General features: G+C 36.0%; 2 protein-coding genes across 2 annotated transcripts in view; one reads left to right on the top strand and one right to left on the bottom strand.

Moving 5' to 3' along the window:
* Positions 1–236: 236 nt before the first annotated feature.
* Positions 237–11590, bottom strand: ANGPTL5 (angiopoietin like 5). Its single transcript, XM_021529401.2, has 8 exons — positions 11489–11590; positions 9626–9773; positions 8566–8669; positions 8096–8189; positions 7225–7325; positions 2833–2953; positions 1651–1836; positions 237–556 (listed from the first exon to the last, which is right to left on the bottom strand). The coding sequence occupies exons 1-8, from the start codon at positions 11588–11590 to the stop codon at positions 237–239; spliced, it is 1176 nt and encodes a 391-aa protein (XP_021385076.2).
* Positions 11591–15185: 3595 nt separating this feature from the next.
* The window catches only part of CEP126 (centrosomal protein 126), a 36703-nt gene continuing 33687 nt past the window's right edge, over positions 15186–18201 (top strand). The window contains exons 1-2 of the mRNA XM_021529389.2: positions 15186–15254; positions 16057–16182. Of these exons, the coding sequence (XP_021385064.2) occupies positions 16130–16182 (53 nt within the window). The 5' untranslated portion in view covers positions 15186–15254; positions 16057–16129. The remainder of the gene's footprint in view (positions 15255–16056; positions 16183–18201) is intronic.

Genomic DNA, 18201 nt, shown 5'->3' on the forward strand with positions numbered 1-18201 from the left:
CTGACAAACACTCAGCTTAATCCTTTTCCTGAAAACCCAGTTCTTAGGATCTTCTTCCTCAAGCTGGAGCACTATAAATGCTGACATTTCATAATAAAATTTAGTAACTGTATTATAGAAATGTCTAATAAAGTTTTAAGACTGAACTGTCCAAGTGAAGATGAAAGTTACTTATGATTGCAGTGATACATTATTTCACATAATTGCAAAGAGATATATATTTCTATTTTCATATGTTAATGGAAATACGGATAATTGGTTCTCCGAATTTTCATTGAAACGGATTTAATTTTGACTGGTTTTTTGTTCATTGTCCATGTATCCCAGTGAATGCCAGTTGCAAGGAATCTACCTGTGTAGCGATGAACACCATTAAGATTGGCAAGGCCACACTTGTTGAACCACCATCCGGTGTTATCACTGAAGTTACTACAGCTCTTTACTGGCTGTCCTTTAATAGTGCACATTGGCCTGCATCCATCATTATCAGCATCAAAAGTGCTGAAAGGCATGGAATTTTGGTTATCTTCTCTTCTATATCCTCTAAATGCATCACCTAAGTACAAGAGATAAAACAGAACGATAAGAATGTTATTTACAGAGAAATGTTTCTTACTTGATGCACACTGTGCAAACTTTTCCTCTGTATTTATTAGAAAAGTAGAATTCTTTAAAAGTGCTTCAAGAGCACCAGCTAATGAGCTGCAAAAGCTGAAGATGCAGGAAAGAAAATAATTAAATCCTTAGAAATATGTAAGAAGTTGACATTCAACAAAATGTCTGTATTTTTGTTGCTTTTAGCAATGCATGCTGGCTATGAAGGTAAAGGCTTCTGTTCTCAAAGACAGACGAAGAAGGGAGAAAAGTAAACAAAAAGGGTTGAAACTTCAGATTTTCCAGTAACATGCCCAAAGCCCCAGAGTGAGTCATGACACAAGATGGAATTGTTAAAACACAAAAAGGTCAGTTATTATTGTCTCTGTTGTCTTACTAAAGAACTTACTGAAGAAATAGTATTTTTCACAAATACAGAGTAGAGCACCAACACCTTTAGAAAGTAACTATGTAATTGATAGTAAAGACCATTCTTGCATAACATGGAAAAAAGCAGTAAGACATGATGCAATGCTTAATGCAAGTCTTTGCACATTGAGTATATTTATTGTATTAAGGGAGGTCTGGAATTAATTTGTATTTATGCATTACCCAGCAACTATTATACACTGTAGGCCAGCTTTGTTCCACTCAGTTGCTTCCTCTATCTTTTGTACATGACTATCTGGGCACTTCGGAATTATCCAAAGCATTCATCAAGAAGACTACCAATAACATCTGTTATGAAATAATGGGCATCTAAATAATTGTACATTAGGTAAATAAACACTAACACCCACAAAATCCCTTATTTATTTTTTATATAACCCATTCCATTTTTTTTATTACAGGCATAACTGTAATAATATATATAATTAATTTAATTAATGATGCATCTAATTAAAAAAATATCTGCATAAATGTTCATTATATACCAGAGAAAAACATATTAGAAATAAAATTTTTGAAGATAATTATTATTATTTTGGATTAATTTTTTTCATATTAAGAAAAGGAACAACTACCTTTAAACACTTCAAAGAAGGAAGTTCTTACCAGCATTTCCTGAATAATGCCCCAAATGGATCTTAAAATAACATGCTTCATCCTCTATCCAAAATCCATCATATGATGCATAGGCATGCTTGTCATTTTCTGATTCCAAATCCACATAAAGACTGAAATGAGTGGCCTTTTGATTTACGATGTCAAAAATCTTCCTCAGTCCAAGCCAAAATTCTCCTTGAAGAGAAATATAATATGTAGTCTAGAAATGGAAACTGTAAAAGAAAAAGTGATTGTTCCTGTTTTTTAACTTTCCTTCCTGAACCAAATGTAATTACAGTTGCATGATATGCTTATATTCCTTTGAAAGACTAATGAAGGAACAGAGTAATCTTCCTATTTCCTTAGGAAATCCCCAAGAAAACCCATGTGCGCATCATCCTTTTTTATTCTGTGATATATTTTAGAAAATTGTCCAGATGATAGATTTCAAATATTCATCTGTAATATATCTTAGAAGACCACAAAAACTGGACGTGCTAAAGATCCACTTACATGAACAGAACTCAGTAGCACTCCTAAGGGCAATACTGAGAAATTATAAATGTTAGCACTCTATGAAATGCAAAAAACATGCAAACCCTATTCTCAAAACTTAAGTCCTGTTGTCAAGATTTGCTGCCTCCATAAATCACACTTGCAGCCTCACATGAGCTGCACTTCTTTGTACAGAAAAGCCGTGTGCTTCCATTGCAATTTCAGATAAACATCTGAAAAAGCAAATGGGTTTAGATTTATGGGATTATAGGTGGCAATAAAAAATTAATATCTCAGTTGTGTTTGTATAAGCTACTAAAACATTTCCATTGTTAATAACTTTGCATCCCTATGGTGAAATATTATTGATTTCACTCTGCTCTAAGGAAATATTTTGCAAAAGTGATTCAAACCAACAAAGGCGCTTTTTCTTTAAATCTGAAAAGAGAGGAAATACAATCTATTATTTCAAGCAGAAAATATAATATTTTAAACACTCTTGCAAGACTGCAATAGCTAAAGACTCTAGTGGGGCAATAGTCATTATTGAGAAGATCACACAACAGATGTGATGAGAAAATCCTTAAGTAAAAATAAGATTTTTAAGAAACAAGAACTTCATTCTGCTAAAACTACCATTCAATTTAGTGGAACGTAGCTCACATAAAAGCATTTTAGAGTATTTAAAATTAATACCAGTAAGGTCACCAAATCCATCCAGATATTCAGACCATGTTCTCTGAAACTGAACAATTCCATCAGTTCTTTTCTGAACCACAGTCCATCCACCTCCTCGAAAATCCATGTCACATAAAACCTAAAATAGATATAGATATGATTAAGCATTCTTGAAGCAGCTTTTATGAAAAACACAATCTAATTAAATAAAGGTGGACTATTCAGAGTTTTGCTAAGTGACATAATTTTCAAATATCTTTTAAAAAATCTCTAAGAAAAAAAAATTAAGCTGCAGTACTTTCTTATATGTTTTTGTTGAACTGTTTGATTTGGATATTTCTTCAACCAGTAGAAACTGCTGTAAGAGTCTGCTCATAACAGATACAATAAATACGCTTTGATAAATGTCACTGTAACATTTATAGCATGAAAGAGAAGCAACTTGCAATGTCATGTCAACTTGCAACATATCATCCATACAGGTAGCAACACTGAAAACTTTTATTTCAGCAAAGCAAAATAGACACAACTGCTTATATGTTCTCTGTCACCACCATGCCTTCTTCCAGAGAATACTGTGTTTATGGTGCCTGGGAAATTTAGAGCCTTTAATAAGGGTGAGGAAATGGAAAACAGTGATAGCAATAACCCAGCATATAACAATAATTTGCAGCAGCAAAAACCTCTACATAAGAAGTGGCCCAAATCCAGGGAAGTCCCAATGTGAACATATAACTGCCTGAAACCACTGAATGCATAAGATCAACTCTCAAATTTATGAGTCTTTATGAGTCTTTGCTAAAATTTGTGCCCAGCAGTATGTCAAATGGCAGTGGTCCACCTGCCATCTGCTCTGCTTTGGAATATCACATTGTGTGGCATGTTTTCTCCTCAGCCCATCTAACTTAAGATTTGTAATTGTCTTTCCTAAGTATATCCACAGTGCCAAATCTTGATCAGTTCAAACTGGGATTGTAAAGTCTGGGAATCTAATTTAGAAAGATCATATTGCAGAGTTATACACTGTACTACATAACATATTCAATGTAGTTCTAAGGGATAGTATCCATAATTAGTGTTTGAAAATGGACTCATTTTTGTCTCCAAAGGTGACTAACATGAGGAGAATTAACCTGGAAAATGCTTATGGATAGTGAGCCAGTAAGCTTCTTGTGGTAACATAAGTAAGTTCAGAATGTAATGTTGGCTATGGTAACACTAATCCAATGCACAAGTGATGGAGTAAAGTAAGAAATTGTTTTGACATTATAGGAAATGTACAAAATTAAACATGTTTCAGAGAGATATTTGCAGTCTTAGCCAGCTGATTAAAGTGGAAACTAGATGTAAGTCAGTTTAACCCTCAAAAAAAAATTGTGGCAGACTGAGCATTATATGTTGCACTTCCATGGCCTGTAGCAGCCATATTTTTCAGGAAACCAGACTTGCTCCTTAGCAGGAAAACATCAACATCGTAGTCAGAGCCTCTGTGATTTAACAATGTCTTCTGAATGAATGACAAGAAAGCAACAGGACAGAGCTGCAATTTGATCTAATACAGCCTGAGGGATCCTGGACCATCAAGTAAAATACTTCAGGCAATTCTTGCAAAACAAACACTAAATTAATCATACTAAGAGTATTGTGCATGAAAAAAAATTGTGACCTTTATTCCCTGGAGAATCACATGCTTATTTCAGTTACCCAAGGAGGACAGGACTGGAATAAAAAGAAATACAGGAGATTCCAAAATTAATATTTAGAGGAAAATACCTAAACCTCATCAAAAATAATCCTATTGCCTCATTCACTGTCTTGAGAAGACAATTGCATGCTTGGCTACTCCTCTGACTATGATTCAGAAATACTATGAAGAGGAGCCCACTTGGTCACAACATCAACCTTCAGTCCAACATAAATCAGTGTGAGTGTTGATAATTCACAGAAGGAACAGATATGATTCTACATGAAAGGTCATCAGCCAGTTAGATAAAGCCCCAATACATACACAAGCTAAATAAAAATATTAGATAGATACAGAAAAATACAGTTATAGCTGTGTAGTTTTCTTAATGCTTTATGAAAATGTTGCAATTGTAAAGCTTTATAATAGTTAATCTGCTTTACTGTTTGCTCTATCTGATATCATGAAAGGTATGAAGGGCATGATTGTACCAGGTACGACCTAAATTAAATGAGGAGGACACTTCTACTGGATATTTCTTCCCTTTCCACCCGCAGTGTGTATGAGAGGTATATTCTAAGGAACTGTTTAGATTGTCTGATCCACCTGAGAAATATCATTGATCTAAATTTATTGACTGAAAAATGTATCAGAAATTGGTCATGGTTCATATTTCCAAAAGTAAAATTGATTTTAATCACTTCATGAATAAATGCTCAGGAGAAAGCCTATTTGAGAGTAACTTTCAGAGATGATAGAAACCTGCCACTATCACTAAAGCTAGGTATTCTTATTGCTCCTGGAATCTGGAGTTCAATTAGCCCAAGTTAAGCATCAAAATCTATACTTACTTTTGGAAACATGATGTATCAAACATGAAAAATAAGAATAGGATCACATTTTCTAAATAGTTTTTATTTCATTGATCTCTTTATGCATATTATTCTAAACATATTTTCATTTAGGTTCCATTGCATAAAAAATCATCTTATTGCTGCAAAGGTCCTCATTGAAACAAATTGTTTCATGTTCGGTTTGTTTCCTGTTTTCTAGTTTCTTACTATGATTTTCTGCCTCTGTAGTTTTTCTTATTTTGCTGGTCTGCAGGACATTTAGAACTCAGCTATTAGCCTCCAAAAGATGCTTTATAATTTCTTGTTTATATACTAATGTCTTGATATTTTTGTCTATCATTTCTCTTGTACTCCTTTTATGCTTCAGCACATGAAAGAATTCACATTAAATAGTTTTCCATAAAATAACATTCTTTATGGAACACATATTTTAGAATTTTTTTCTCTGAGAGCTTTTTGGCACTGTCTTTCAAGTTCTGTGCAACATTTACCAGACAAGTAATGAGACACTCATGATTGCTAACATTCTTCTCAATATTTATTGTTACCTTGTTCTTTTAATCAAATTGCTATGATTTTTCTTTTGTATTTCTGGAATCACCTTAAATCCAGAAGAAATTCTGAAATAGATGCATTTTTTCCTATGGTAGCATTTCTTCATACTAAAAATATGGTTGTTCTGTGAACACTGCAATGTCTTTGCTTTTCTTTTACGTGGAAGGGACTTAATGATGAATTACAGATAAGTTTCCTGAGCTCACTGCATTTTATGGAGAGAATGACAGGGTTTTATATCAAAGGTTGTAGAATCAAGTTCATTTTTTTCTTTTGGGATGCCAGCATAATTCTGAAACCTTTTATTAACCAGTTTAAGCTCCTTTTTCTAGCATTTTGAAGGGCTCCACTTGGCCAGAAATAAAGAGATTCATCCTTCCTTTGTTACACATAAAGGAACACTATAAAGTTAGATATTAAACTTTGCTAGTTATTATTTGGCTGAAATTCCTTGTTTTTTCTTCAAAAAATAATGACTTCAACCTGTATGGCAAAGTTGAAGGTTTGAAAATGCCATATCTACATTTCCACTATGCATAAGGCCTTCTCTAAATAGATCAACATGAAATAGAAATAAAAACATTAAAAAATATTCCTTGCGTTTGCAAGGATCTTAATATTCTGAGTCTGAGGAAATTAACTCAAATTTCCCTTCTTCTATATGAGCACTATTAATTGGAGCAATTACATAAAGCATAGGCAGTGATAAGAAGCATGTTTGCTGCAGTTTATTTTAGGGATATATATCCTTGTTTTAGGAATATAAATCCTGCAAACTGGATAGGAAAACCACAATTTTAGATGCCTCTGTGCCTCAAGACTGGATTATAATGATACTCAGACAAGGTTTCTACTCCTCAAACCAAGGCACATCTGCACCTACACCTGGATGAATCTGCATCAGCAGAGTCCCATCACAAGACAAGGCAATATTACACAGCAGAATCACTCAAAATCTAAAAGTCCCATCTTAAAAGACAAATGGATCAGTCACTCGCTCTTCAGTTTTCCATCTCTAAAAGAGAAAAGAACAGCTTATCTCCATATCCAAGAGGTGCTGGAAAACACCTTGGGTTTTCTTCTGGTATTTTTCACTGCATATGAAAACAATGACAATGGGTTCTTATGACAGAGATTAAATTTCTTTGTAGAAAATACAAAACTTGTCAAAATTATAGTAAAAGCACTCATGTGCATATGATTCAATACATTTTTTATTCATCTGTTGAGGATGAATGGAAAACATTTTAAGTCTATTAAAAATATACAAAATGTATATTCTCAATCAAATTATGACTATAATAATAAATGCATTACCTCAAAAGGATAATTTGATCCTTCTGGATGGATAATGTACAGACCACTTGGAGTTTTTGAAACTGAACCAACAGTATCTTTAATATGAGTGCAGTCCAAACCTACAGAAAAAAGGTACTCAAGGAAGTTCATGAGCAAAATATTTTTTAAAAAAACAGATTAATATAGGAAAATTACTTTTTTGGTGGCATGAATTATTTAAAATATAATTTTCTTCTCATGAAAACATTAAAATCATGCTTTGTCATGAATTTATCTTGCGAATTAAAATTCTCTAAACACCATCCTACTTCTAAGTTATTACAAATAACACTGTATTGATGCAGTTCTTTCTAATCTTAATAGATATGATACATACCTACATGAAATTAAAGATTATGTATCTGAGTAAATTTACATATTTTTTTCATTTTATTTATAACACCTGTACTGTGAAAAAGACATATTATCTGAGAAAATAAGTCTTTTTTCTACAGATATTTATACTTGTAAAGGCCTTTCCATCTTAAAGTACATATGAAAAATATTCCATTTGAAGAAGGATACTGCAGATGCAGAGCACACCATATTTCATTGCAAAAGAATGTACTATTTAACAGCCTCAGATCACTTACTAGCTAAAAATCATACTTGGTGTTTTACATAAAAATCAGCATGCTAAATGGGATGCCCAGAGTTCTCAATTGCAAATGATTTAAAGCAGTATTTATGATAACACTTTTAAACAGTTTATTAAGTTTATAGAGTTTATATGTCACTAACACAGGACAAGTGTCAATGTACAATTGCTTACCTTTGCTTTAATTAGCTCCTTTGCAAGATACAAAGATGAAAAGGGAAGGTGTCAAGACTATCTCTGAAAAATACTTACCATGAGATTGAACTGCTTTATAAGGAAGTGGATCCAGATGTTTTCTCAGAATTACGGTGTTCAAAAGAAGAAGTTTGTTCATAAGTTCATTTACCTGCAAATTCAAATAAAAGATCTTTAATTAGTTTGCAATGAGAAATTTTACATTTTAAAGATTTTTCTGACTCCTAGTAAACATAATGTGAAGTTAAGTTTTGTGATGTGTAGTAATTTGTACCAATGTGAAGGAATGGTCCTCCACTTTCCCTACTGCAATGTATGACACTAAGGTGTGAAATGGGATGCTTACCACTCCTCACAGAAATGGAAGCCACACTCTACCACAGCTACAAGGACTGGTGATAAGACACTCTAATTCTGGTGAATTAATGACAATTCAATGGTTTAATGACCCCTATTTTTCCTCAGAAAGATAACACCTGCTGTAAAAAATAACAAATACAAATCTTTATAATAAAGGAAAAAAGTACCTGATTAGAAAGGTAATCTAGCGAAGACTGTTGATCATCCATCATGTCTCTTACCAGTTTTTTTGTACTTCTGGCATATTCAGCAAGTGAGTTCTGCAAATTTCCTTCAAAAGAAATATGTTCATCCACTTTGTTTTCATAAATCCAGAAATATTCTTGACTAAATAACAGCATATTTATTTATGACATCTAAGTGAATACTGAAGGTGTTTTACCTTACAGCACCTAAAAGTGAAATGAAAGTAATACAGAGACCACAGATTAAAGCCAAAGGTGCTAAAAACTTCATACTTTCTGATTGCAGTACAGATATCTTAAGAAGTGATGGTTCTTCTCATGTTTTGGAGAAGAAATTAATCTTATCCTTGGGTAAACTGGACAACTCATTAATGGATATCACAGAAATATAAATGCATATGATAAAGGGCAGATCTATATAAGGTTTCTTGTCACCTTACATTTGCTCATTCATGGTACTACTCCTGGTTTTTGCTCTGATGCTAAAAATCTTAATGATCATCATAATGGCATATAATTAATAATAGATATTTTTAAATCATATGTGAAAACCAATAATTTGCACAATTATTTTCAGAGGCTGATTGTATAATTTGCTGTAAGTTTATCAAGCTAGTGCATAGAGAATGTCCTTTGTAAGCCTCCATAAAAGTAAGTACACATTTACTCCCATGTAACTAACTAATTAATTAAATCCCACTCACACCCCCACATCCAGCTATGACGTTTAATGAGGAACAGACATCCTCCTCTTCCTCTCTGCTTGAGAGAGATGCTGACATTCAGAGGGCAACAGCTGTAGGTGGGTTGTGTGGCTGCTTGGATCTGCCTGTCTTCACCAATGTCTCACACCAGCTGCATCCCTAAAAAAGGGTACCCCAGATTTTCTGGACAACACACAGTTTTGGAAGCAGGGTCACAAGGCTGTCACATGTGCTTAAGATTAAAAACAAAATTGCACAGCATAGCATAGCAGAGGAGAGGATTGCATAGCATAGCACTGCACAGCTCATCACTAAAAGTATTCTTCATGAATACATACTGCACATGTAATGTTTGTCCCCTCGTAAAATTTTAGCTTGAGCATCACATGGTACAAGGCATTGTTCTTTTTGTTTTGAAATATCTGCAGATTTATTTTTCTCTTCTGCCTGGAGTGGTTCCTCCACAGGTCCAACATTCCTTGTGTCCTGTTGTACCAAATAATGGAGGGGGAGATAAATTGAATATAAAGCACGAATAAGATAGCTCAGTCTGTCAAAATGGAGTATACTGCTTCACAGAACTTCCTTCAAAACATGTTTTTTAAAAGCTTTATCAAGCAATAATTGACAGAGCTGAGACCAAAACTGATTAGATGTTCTCTGCTTAGCCATACCTCTCAAAAAAAAAAAAAAAAAAAAGTAGTGTCAGAGGTAAAGAATAACCTGAATAAATTAAAAAACCACCACCACCATTTTGGTGAGGTATTCTATTTGTAAGCACTGTAAGTGGGAGGCAAGAACTTGCAAATTCTGCATTTTAGGAATTACCACACCCAATGGACAACTCAAATGCTAATGAACTTATTTTCACTGGAAATGAGCAGGCTTTTGGATTTACCTCATATTAGCAAAGTACTTTTACTCTTGAAAATCCTTAAGTTCATTATTTAGACATTGATCAAGGAAGTAATTGCATAACTTTTTAACTTATGCACACAAGCAATCACGAGAAGATTTGCAGACCAATTCAGCAGTAAAAAAATATTTCAATGTTCTTATAGGGGAAATAATAAAGGGACAGTATGCATAGGCACACAATTATCTGAAACAATAACAATATAGCATTAGTAAAAGTAGTTCCACCTATTCCTGTTATTTTAAAATTTTATTTTCATATTTAATAATTTTTCTTCCATGGTGCCATATGACATAAAATATGGGAATGCCTCTGAATCATCACTTAAAGAAATTACTAAAAGTAATTCCCAAAATATGTGTCATTGTCAAAAGACTAAGCAACATATTTTCATGAGTCTTTGTTTGATGATATCATCATCTCAGCAAATAATTTGTAGTATGTTCATACATTGTGTTTCCAAATGTAAACAGGATGCTTTAGAAATGTCAAGATTTTAATGAAAAACAAAAGTTATTTAGACTTGAATACATCTTCATCAGTTGTTCTTTTCTGCTCCAGTTTTCTTTCTGCAATTGGTACTACACCAGCCAGCACTGAACAAGGATTTTTCCCCTGGTTTTTGTTCTTAAAAAGTGAAAGTAAAAATTACAGAAAACTGTTATACAAAGAAATTTTACAATAAAAGGTTTATAAATTACTGGTATAATTGCATTTTGTGCCAGGAGAATGACAGAGAAGTAAAAGAATAAGTTTCTTTAATTTTGAAATAAACACAAAATAAAGAAGGAAAAATTATGCAAGAGTTATAAAAAGATCTCTAGAAACTTATAAATAGAACACTTGAAAGTATGGCTTGTTTCAGGGCTATCACAGCTACTCACCAGATGTTCAATTAAACACTGTTAAGCAAATATTTTTAATCAATATTTATCTTTAACAAAAGCCAACATGAAATAAGCAATTAAATCTGTTCTCAGCAATTCAAGCAAAAACTAACTCTGCCAAAACCAATAGTTACTCTGCATTTAAAGTCATGCATATGAGATTAAAAATATGACATAACCACTGAGCTGTCATACAGGACTCAAAAATGTTCTAATATACTGAATTCCTGCAATTTCAATGTAGTTTCTTTTCTCTATCTGAAAATACCTGATTCTTCTGTATTTCCATATCAGTCTTGAATAAGGCAATCCATATTTTTAAAACATCTGCCACTTTTCTGAGAAATCATTCAGTTACATTCATTATCTTATCTGAACAAAGTAAAAGAAAATCTTACCTTAGGTGAACAAGGTTCGCCATTATTTATCACAGTCTTTCCTAAACTGAACAAAAAAATATTAAGACAAATAAATGAAGTTACCCTAAAGTGGCGGTTCATCTTTTACTTGAAGAAATGCAAATGTTTTGATGGGTTTCAAATTTCTGTGGAAAGAATTGTACACTATGAAGGCCTGATCTAACTATTTGGGAATGTCTACAGCACAAAGGACAGCCAACACATCACTCCTTTACTGCCTGGATTTAATAAACCACATTTCAATTGCACAGTAGATTTTATATATTACTACTTGAATCCTGAAGGAAAATTACAGCTTATCACCTCTACATGACACATCAAACATATATTTTCATTGTCATAAACTCTGACAGATTTTCTTATATGCTATTCTTGAGCATTTTTGTATATTTGGCATGAGTGTTCTGGGTTGCTTGAAAGAAAAACTAGTATCACTTGATGTTTTCAGATTTTTACCAAGTTTTTTTATCATTAAAATGAAAGAGTCTGTACTGCTGTGGTGATAGTGCACTAGAACAGGATGTGGAGGCAGTTTTGGAATATGTCATCAAAGTAATTTCAAAATAGAGAACTGAATAAACATTATTTTAAATTAATACTTCGTATTGCATAGAAAATCTTTTACCAGGAGAATAACAGCAGTATGTTGGTTTCACCGGTAGCCCACCCATTGTAACACAGGTACTGAGTCTGTCATTCAGTACAATGATTTTTATCTCTGAAAAAAGTCAAAGTACAAGAGAATGGCATGAAAAAGAAGAAAATTAAATGCTTAATTAAAACTATGGGGCACTTACAGATTTCATTCAATTCCACTACTTTTGTATCTTAAAACTGGATCTGACAGTCTAAGAGGAAAAAAAAGTTCACAAAGGTCAAACATACTTAGAGAATTTAGACACATTAGAGAATTTAAATTGTTTGTGATCTGGCTGAATAAATGAAACCTCAGCTTCCAATGTACCACTGGGAAATACACTGTCTAAAGGATCTTTAAAATACAGTGTTAACCTGCATGTTACACCGGAAGAAAATGTTTCAAATTTGGCTTGATAATGTGATTAATCTCCACCTCTATCTAAAGCTGGAATACACTGGAAATAGTTTTTGCTACTAAGACTAGTTGGGAGCAACCAATATTTGTTGGGAGTGGGGATTAATACACTTTTTAATCCAATGTTTTCTTTGAAAATTAATACCTTAATGGCACTAAGAACCTGTAACTGAGAGGAGTATATTGAAATGCCTGTGAAATTCTGAACAACTTTGGCTCTTCTGTATTTCTCAAAATTATTTTTTTTTTTCTAAAGTACCACATGGTACATAATAGTTTTCCAATATGAGAATTACTAGGGTTTAATTAGTGCATCACTTGATGCTCTCTCCAGAAGATGCAGGTTGTGATCATTAGTTCAGTCTAAGGAAAAATGTGAAAAGATTTCCATGGCTCTCTATATATCACATTAAGGGCAAACTAACAGTTTTTCTTCTTCTTTCTATGTACATCAATAGGTAGAGTGACAAATTTCAGGCAGGAATAGTTAAAATAGTCAGAACATTATCTTCTCCCATGCAGTTGCCTACACAGCTTGAAGAAAAACTATGGAGCATCAGCAGATTAATCCTCCACTGGAATAAGAAGGAAAGAAAAATGCATTTCTGCAGCAGCACAGCTATGCTCTAGCCTTCAAATAAGACTTGTAATAAATTCAGAATACATCCCACAAAGTTTTAAAAGCTGATCTTATCCTTCACTGGAATATCAGTGTCCAGCCCAAAGTAAAATTTATGAAACTTCTTTCAAACCAGCTGTCAGAGCAGGACCTTCCATTCTGTAACTACTTAAGATCAGGTTTCTTGCTGCCCCAGAATAATCATACACTTCTGAATTACATGGCACTCAGCTTGTCACCTTCTTGTCCCACAGTCTGAAAAATGTGAGGTTACTCATGAAGAGAAATTATCCAATAACCACAAAGAAGGACTATGGAGACTTAATAAAAAAGTAAACAAGATAGAAATATATATAAACACTGAGGAATTTCTGAATCTCAATAGGTATCTTAAGGTGAAGCTGCAAGTTGTGCTGTATTACATGAAAATTTTCAGCAAATCTAAGGAAGCTCAAAATCTGTCAGTGGCTTGAGTTGACCATGACCTTCAATCTCGTAGGTTGAAGTGATGTGCACGGGCCCAAATTCTGTCATTTCCCAGCTCTGTCTCAGTTCTGATTGGGTGACTCAGTTCTCCATCCTGATAAAGCCTTCTACTGCATCCTAAAATAAACAGTGCATTTTATCAGGCAATCTGGGAATTTAAATGTGGGGGGGGGTTGAAAAGCCCACAGTGGTAAATTGACAACCACTTTTCCCCCTTCTGCAACAAAACAGAACAGATGGGGCAAAGAAATGGTGAAATTTGGGTTGATTTTTTGAAGCAGAGTTGAAAGACTTCCATTTTAGGGTGGTCTTCTAAATGGCAGTAACTGGGATACTATAAATATTGAACACATTTGGCAACCTGCCCACCACTGGTCTTGACCGTAAAATGGTAACAGCAACACCCACTTCCCAAACTGTGCTACAAATATGAGGGAGGGGTCTGTGGAGAAAAGTATTTTACAAATGCGGAGTACTATTTTTTTTACCTTCCTAGTCAAAGACATAGAACAGCTGTACACTGGGAAAAAAAAAAAAAAAAAAAAAAAAAAAGGAAGAATTGGTTTAAGCTCAAATACATCAGCCAAGAAATGTCTCCCCAGGAAATCACCAAGGCATTTAGCCTGTTGCTGACAGCTCATCCAAGGCAGGGCAATATCCCAAGACAACACCCTGCTTTGCTTAAAAAAAAATATAAAATAAAAGGGGGAAAAAAAAAGGTTTTGTAGTCATTAGAACAAACTGGAGGGTTTTTTCGGTTTTTTTTGGTTTTTTTTTTTTTTTTGTGTTTTTTTTTGTTTTGTTTTGTTTTTGATTTTTTTTTTTTTTTTGTTCTTTATGTAGCTGTATTCATAGACTTGTAAATATTTTTTATATAATAGTCATCATTTTGTGCATCAACTGATGCACAAAACATCTTTGGTGGTGGTTGTTGCTGTTATTTCTGCATCCTGTGTTTAAAAAGAAAAAAAAAAGTTTATGGTGTTATCTCCAGGTCTTCAAGAAGCCTAAGAGGCACCCGCACCGCAGAGCTCTGCAAAGCCCGCACACGGGGCCGGGCGCAGTTTGCCCACGAGCTCGCCCGGACCCCGTGTGCTCGGGGCTTTTAGAGGTCATGCCGCGGCTGCAGAGGGTGGAAAGCGCAGCGAGAGCCGAGCACCGTCCCTGGCAGGGTGTCCGCACGCTCTCCCGCCGGGACGGGACAGCGAGGAGCGGCTCCCCCGCGCGGCTCCCACCCTGGCGGCGTGTCACGGTTTGACACGAAAGGGAGCTCAGCCCCACGAGGACCGCCGGGCGCGGCGGCTCCCGGCCGCCGGCCCCGCAGGCGGCGAACGCGGAGCCGCCGAGCGCGCTCCGCCGCGCCGCTGCTCCCGCCGCGGCCCCGCCCCGTTGCGAAGGAAGCGGCGCCGCCGGTTGCTACGCGGCGCGGAGACGCGCGGAGCGGCGCGGCGGGGCCGGCGCTGCATGGAGCTCGGCGGCACGGAGCTCGGCGGCACGGAGCTCGGCGGCACGGCCGGCGGGGCGGCGCGGGGGCAGGTCCCGCCCGGGGCCCCGCAGGACCGCGCGGGCGGGCAGAGCGTCCCTGCGTATCCTTGCTGCGGCGTTTCCCGGGCCGGCCGAGCCTGCGTGCGGCCCGGGCCGCGCCGCTGCGTGCGGCCCGGCGGGCGGCGGCGGGGCCGGGGCCGGTGTCGCAGCCCCCGCCCTGCCCCGCGGTCAGGGGCCGCCTCAGGGGCGTCTTCAAATTGGAACTTGCACGTTGCGGGTTTGAAACTGCCGTGGGAAAGTTGACTGCTCCAGCAGCTTCGGAGTTCTCTTGTTTTCCCTTTTCTGGGAGATTATGCCACTAGGAATAGGGTTTTCCATCCTAACTTGGGGGTTCTTGTTTTTTGAATCTTAGTAGTAAGAACTACTGACGCAAACTCTTAAGATTATTTACTACGTAAATAATTACTGGCATGATGCAGGACTGACCTGGCTCTCTGGAGAGCTTTTATTTAGTGATGTTAATCAATTTCAGTGAAAACAACTAATCCTTTAGGGTGTGGGAGTGTGTGTGTGAGGGGATGTTTACTATTTAAAATTTTCCTTCTCATATCTGCATCCTTATGTTACAGGTTTAGGTAACTACACAAAATGTCCCTTCAAATGAATATAATAAAGGTGGGATTTTTCAGCTGGTGATACAATGAAAGATGAGTGTAAAGCCTCTCCTAAAATGCTTTTTAAAAGTAAAGTGCAATTATTTTTTTTTCTAGATGAGCATAAAGTTAGTTATGACTGTAAACATACAATTATGGGACCTCCTTTATATAAGGTCAATCACACAGGCTGTTATATCTTTTAATGAGCTGTTCCATACAGTTTCTATTGTCCTTAACACAGTCTTAGGGGTGGAGATTTGATATTTCATTTTGAGCAGGATTTACAAGAAGAACGTCGGGCATTGAAAGAGGATCAAAAAATGCATCGAAGCAAGGCAATGAAATATTTGATGGAGACAAACAGAAGAAGAAGGCAAGTAACTAGGGTTCCTTTAATGGAGGATTGTAAAAAAAAGATAAAACCAAAGCAAAAGGAGTCATAACCTTGAGACAGATCAATATATCTCTACTATTCTCATGTTCATTTTGATAAATAGCTCACTGCTTTGGCCTAGAGGAATTTAAGCTGAAAAGTTTCAGCAATCCAGTTTCTTGCTATAGGACAAATAAAATAAAACGAGCAATATTCTGATTTGCTCACTAATTTTTGAAAACTCACTGTAGTCACATCTCATATAAACTAAAGGTAAGTAGTACTTTCATCTTGTGGCTCTGATCTGCATTTCTAGTGTTCTGGGTTTTATTAGCTTCAATGCATGTATGAAAAATGCACTCAGCTGTACAGAGTGGGCCAGCAGAAGGCAGTTGTTGCTTTCTGAAGTGTGTGCTTTTTTGTCTGCATGGCATAACAGCTGCTCAGCTTCCCCTTCATGCCAAGGCTTTGTGCTCCCATTTCCCAATAAACACAAAGCAACATTTTTCTTGTACAGGATAATACTTATAATAAACTTATTTTGTACATTTTAAACAGAGCTTTGCATAATCTGTCTTCTGCATACATGAGAATGCAAAGCCATGAAATATACTGTGGCAAATGGATTGAGTAAATTATGCACTGAAATGTCTCAGTGAAGTGCTGTGAGTAGTTCAGTGGGAATAGAGGTTTTTCCCCTAGGACTGAGGTGGTGCTCACACATACAGGGGGCTCAGCTGTGTGTACTGGAGAGGCAGATGGGTTCCTCCTTGCAAGCCCCCAGCCTCAGACCAGCTTCCTCTGCCTCTTGTTAACTCACTAATGCTTGTGCCCTGCAGTTCCCTTATCTGATGACTTCTGTTGTGCAATGTTCACTTATTGCATATGTTCATAACTCAGAAGAGAGGTGGTATTTATTGTTTATATTGCCATTTTAGCCTGACAGTATGTGCTGTCAACTTACCCTTTGAAATAAAAAGAAATGGAAGAGGAGATAAAATCAACTGTGAGTAATTAAAGACAGAGTGCGACCCACAAACTTTGCAGATAATAAACTAAGTCTCAGTTGAAAAATTAAATACCTAATTTCTTTTTCTGGAACAGAACCACTGCAATGCTACACATCTCAGATGAACACTGTTTATTGTAATACTGGTCTTGAAATATTATACTTTAATGTAAAAGCAAGTACCAGACAGCCTGCATATTTTTGACAGACTGGTGTAGTTAAAGTAATACTTGTGGATACATAAATACATTTCCATATGTATTTCATTGCAGCCTTAGGAAACACAGTATAAATCCAAGTTACTCAGGTGAGTCACTTAGAAATTTAGGTATGGTATTCGTAAAACAAAGTAATTTCAATTTGTGATAATTGAGAATGGCATAATTATTAGCACAATAAGCAATTCAAATGGAGTCTGTGGTAACAAGTGTTCTCCTAATAACTGAAAAGGAGTGAGTTAGTTAATGTTAGAAAGGTAGAAAATGCATACAATGTTACAAGCTGTGACATAGATAATTAAAAATCCTGTATATGTGCAGGAAAGTAATTTGAAAATAAAGTTCTTTGAATCTACATATTTTTTTCCTGGGATTTATGCAGGTATGAATTGATTAATCAACCCTCAGGTTGTGTCTCAAGTCTATATGATCCAAGTTCCATTAGCTTTCTTATACATGTGAAGGTGTTAGATGTGATGATGGTTTCTCAAGAGTAGCATGACGTTCTTAAACTCCACATTCTCACCTGGCAGCACCCAAAATTCTCCCTGCCAGGGCTTACAGGTGTATGTCAGGAGTGTTCTTGGCACTGCTAGTGTATGATTTCAAAAGAAAATTTGTATCTTTTGCATATTTTGTGTGGAGTGTAAGAATGAGTGCACTGTGAAGTGTGACAGACCTCTAACCTTCGCATAGAATGGTTGAGTTAGGACGGGACCTCTTGATCTGTTTGAACACCTCTACTCAGGAAGGACAATCCTCCACAACCTCTCAGGGCAATCTGTGTCAATG

The sequence above is a fragment of the Lonchura striata genome, chromosome 2, assembly GCF_046129695.1.
Source record: "Lonchura striata isolate bLonStr1 chromosome 2, bLonStr1.mat, whole genome shotgun sequence".
Classification (NCBI taxonomy): Eukaryota; Metazoa; Chordata; class Aves; order Passeriformes; family Estrildidae; genus Lonchura; species Lonchura striata.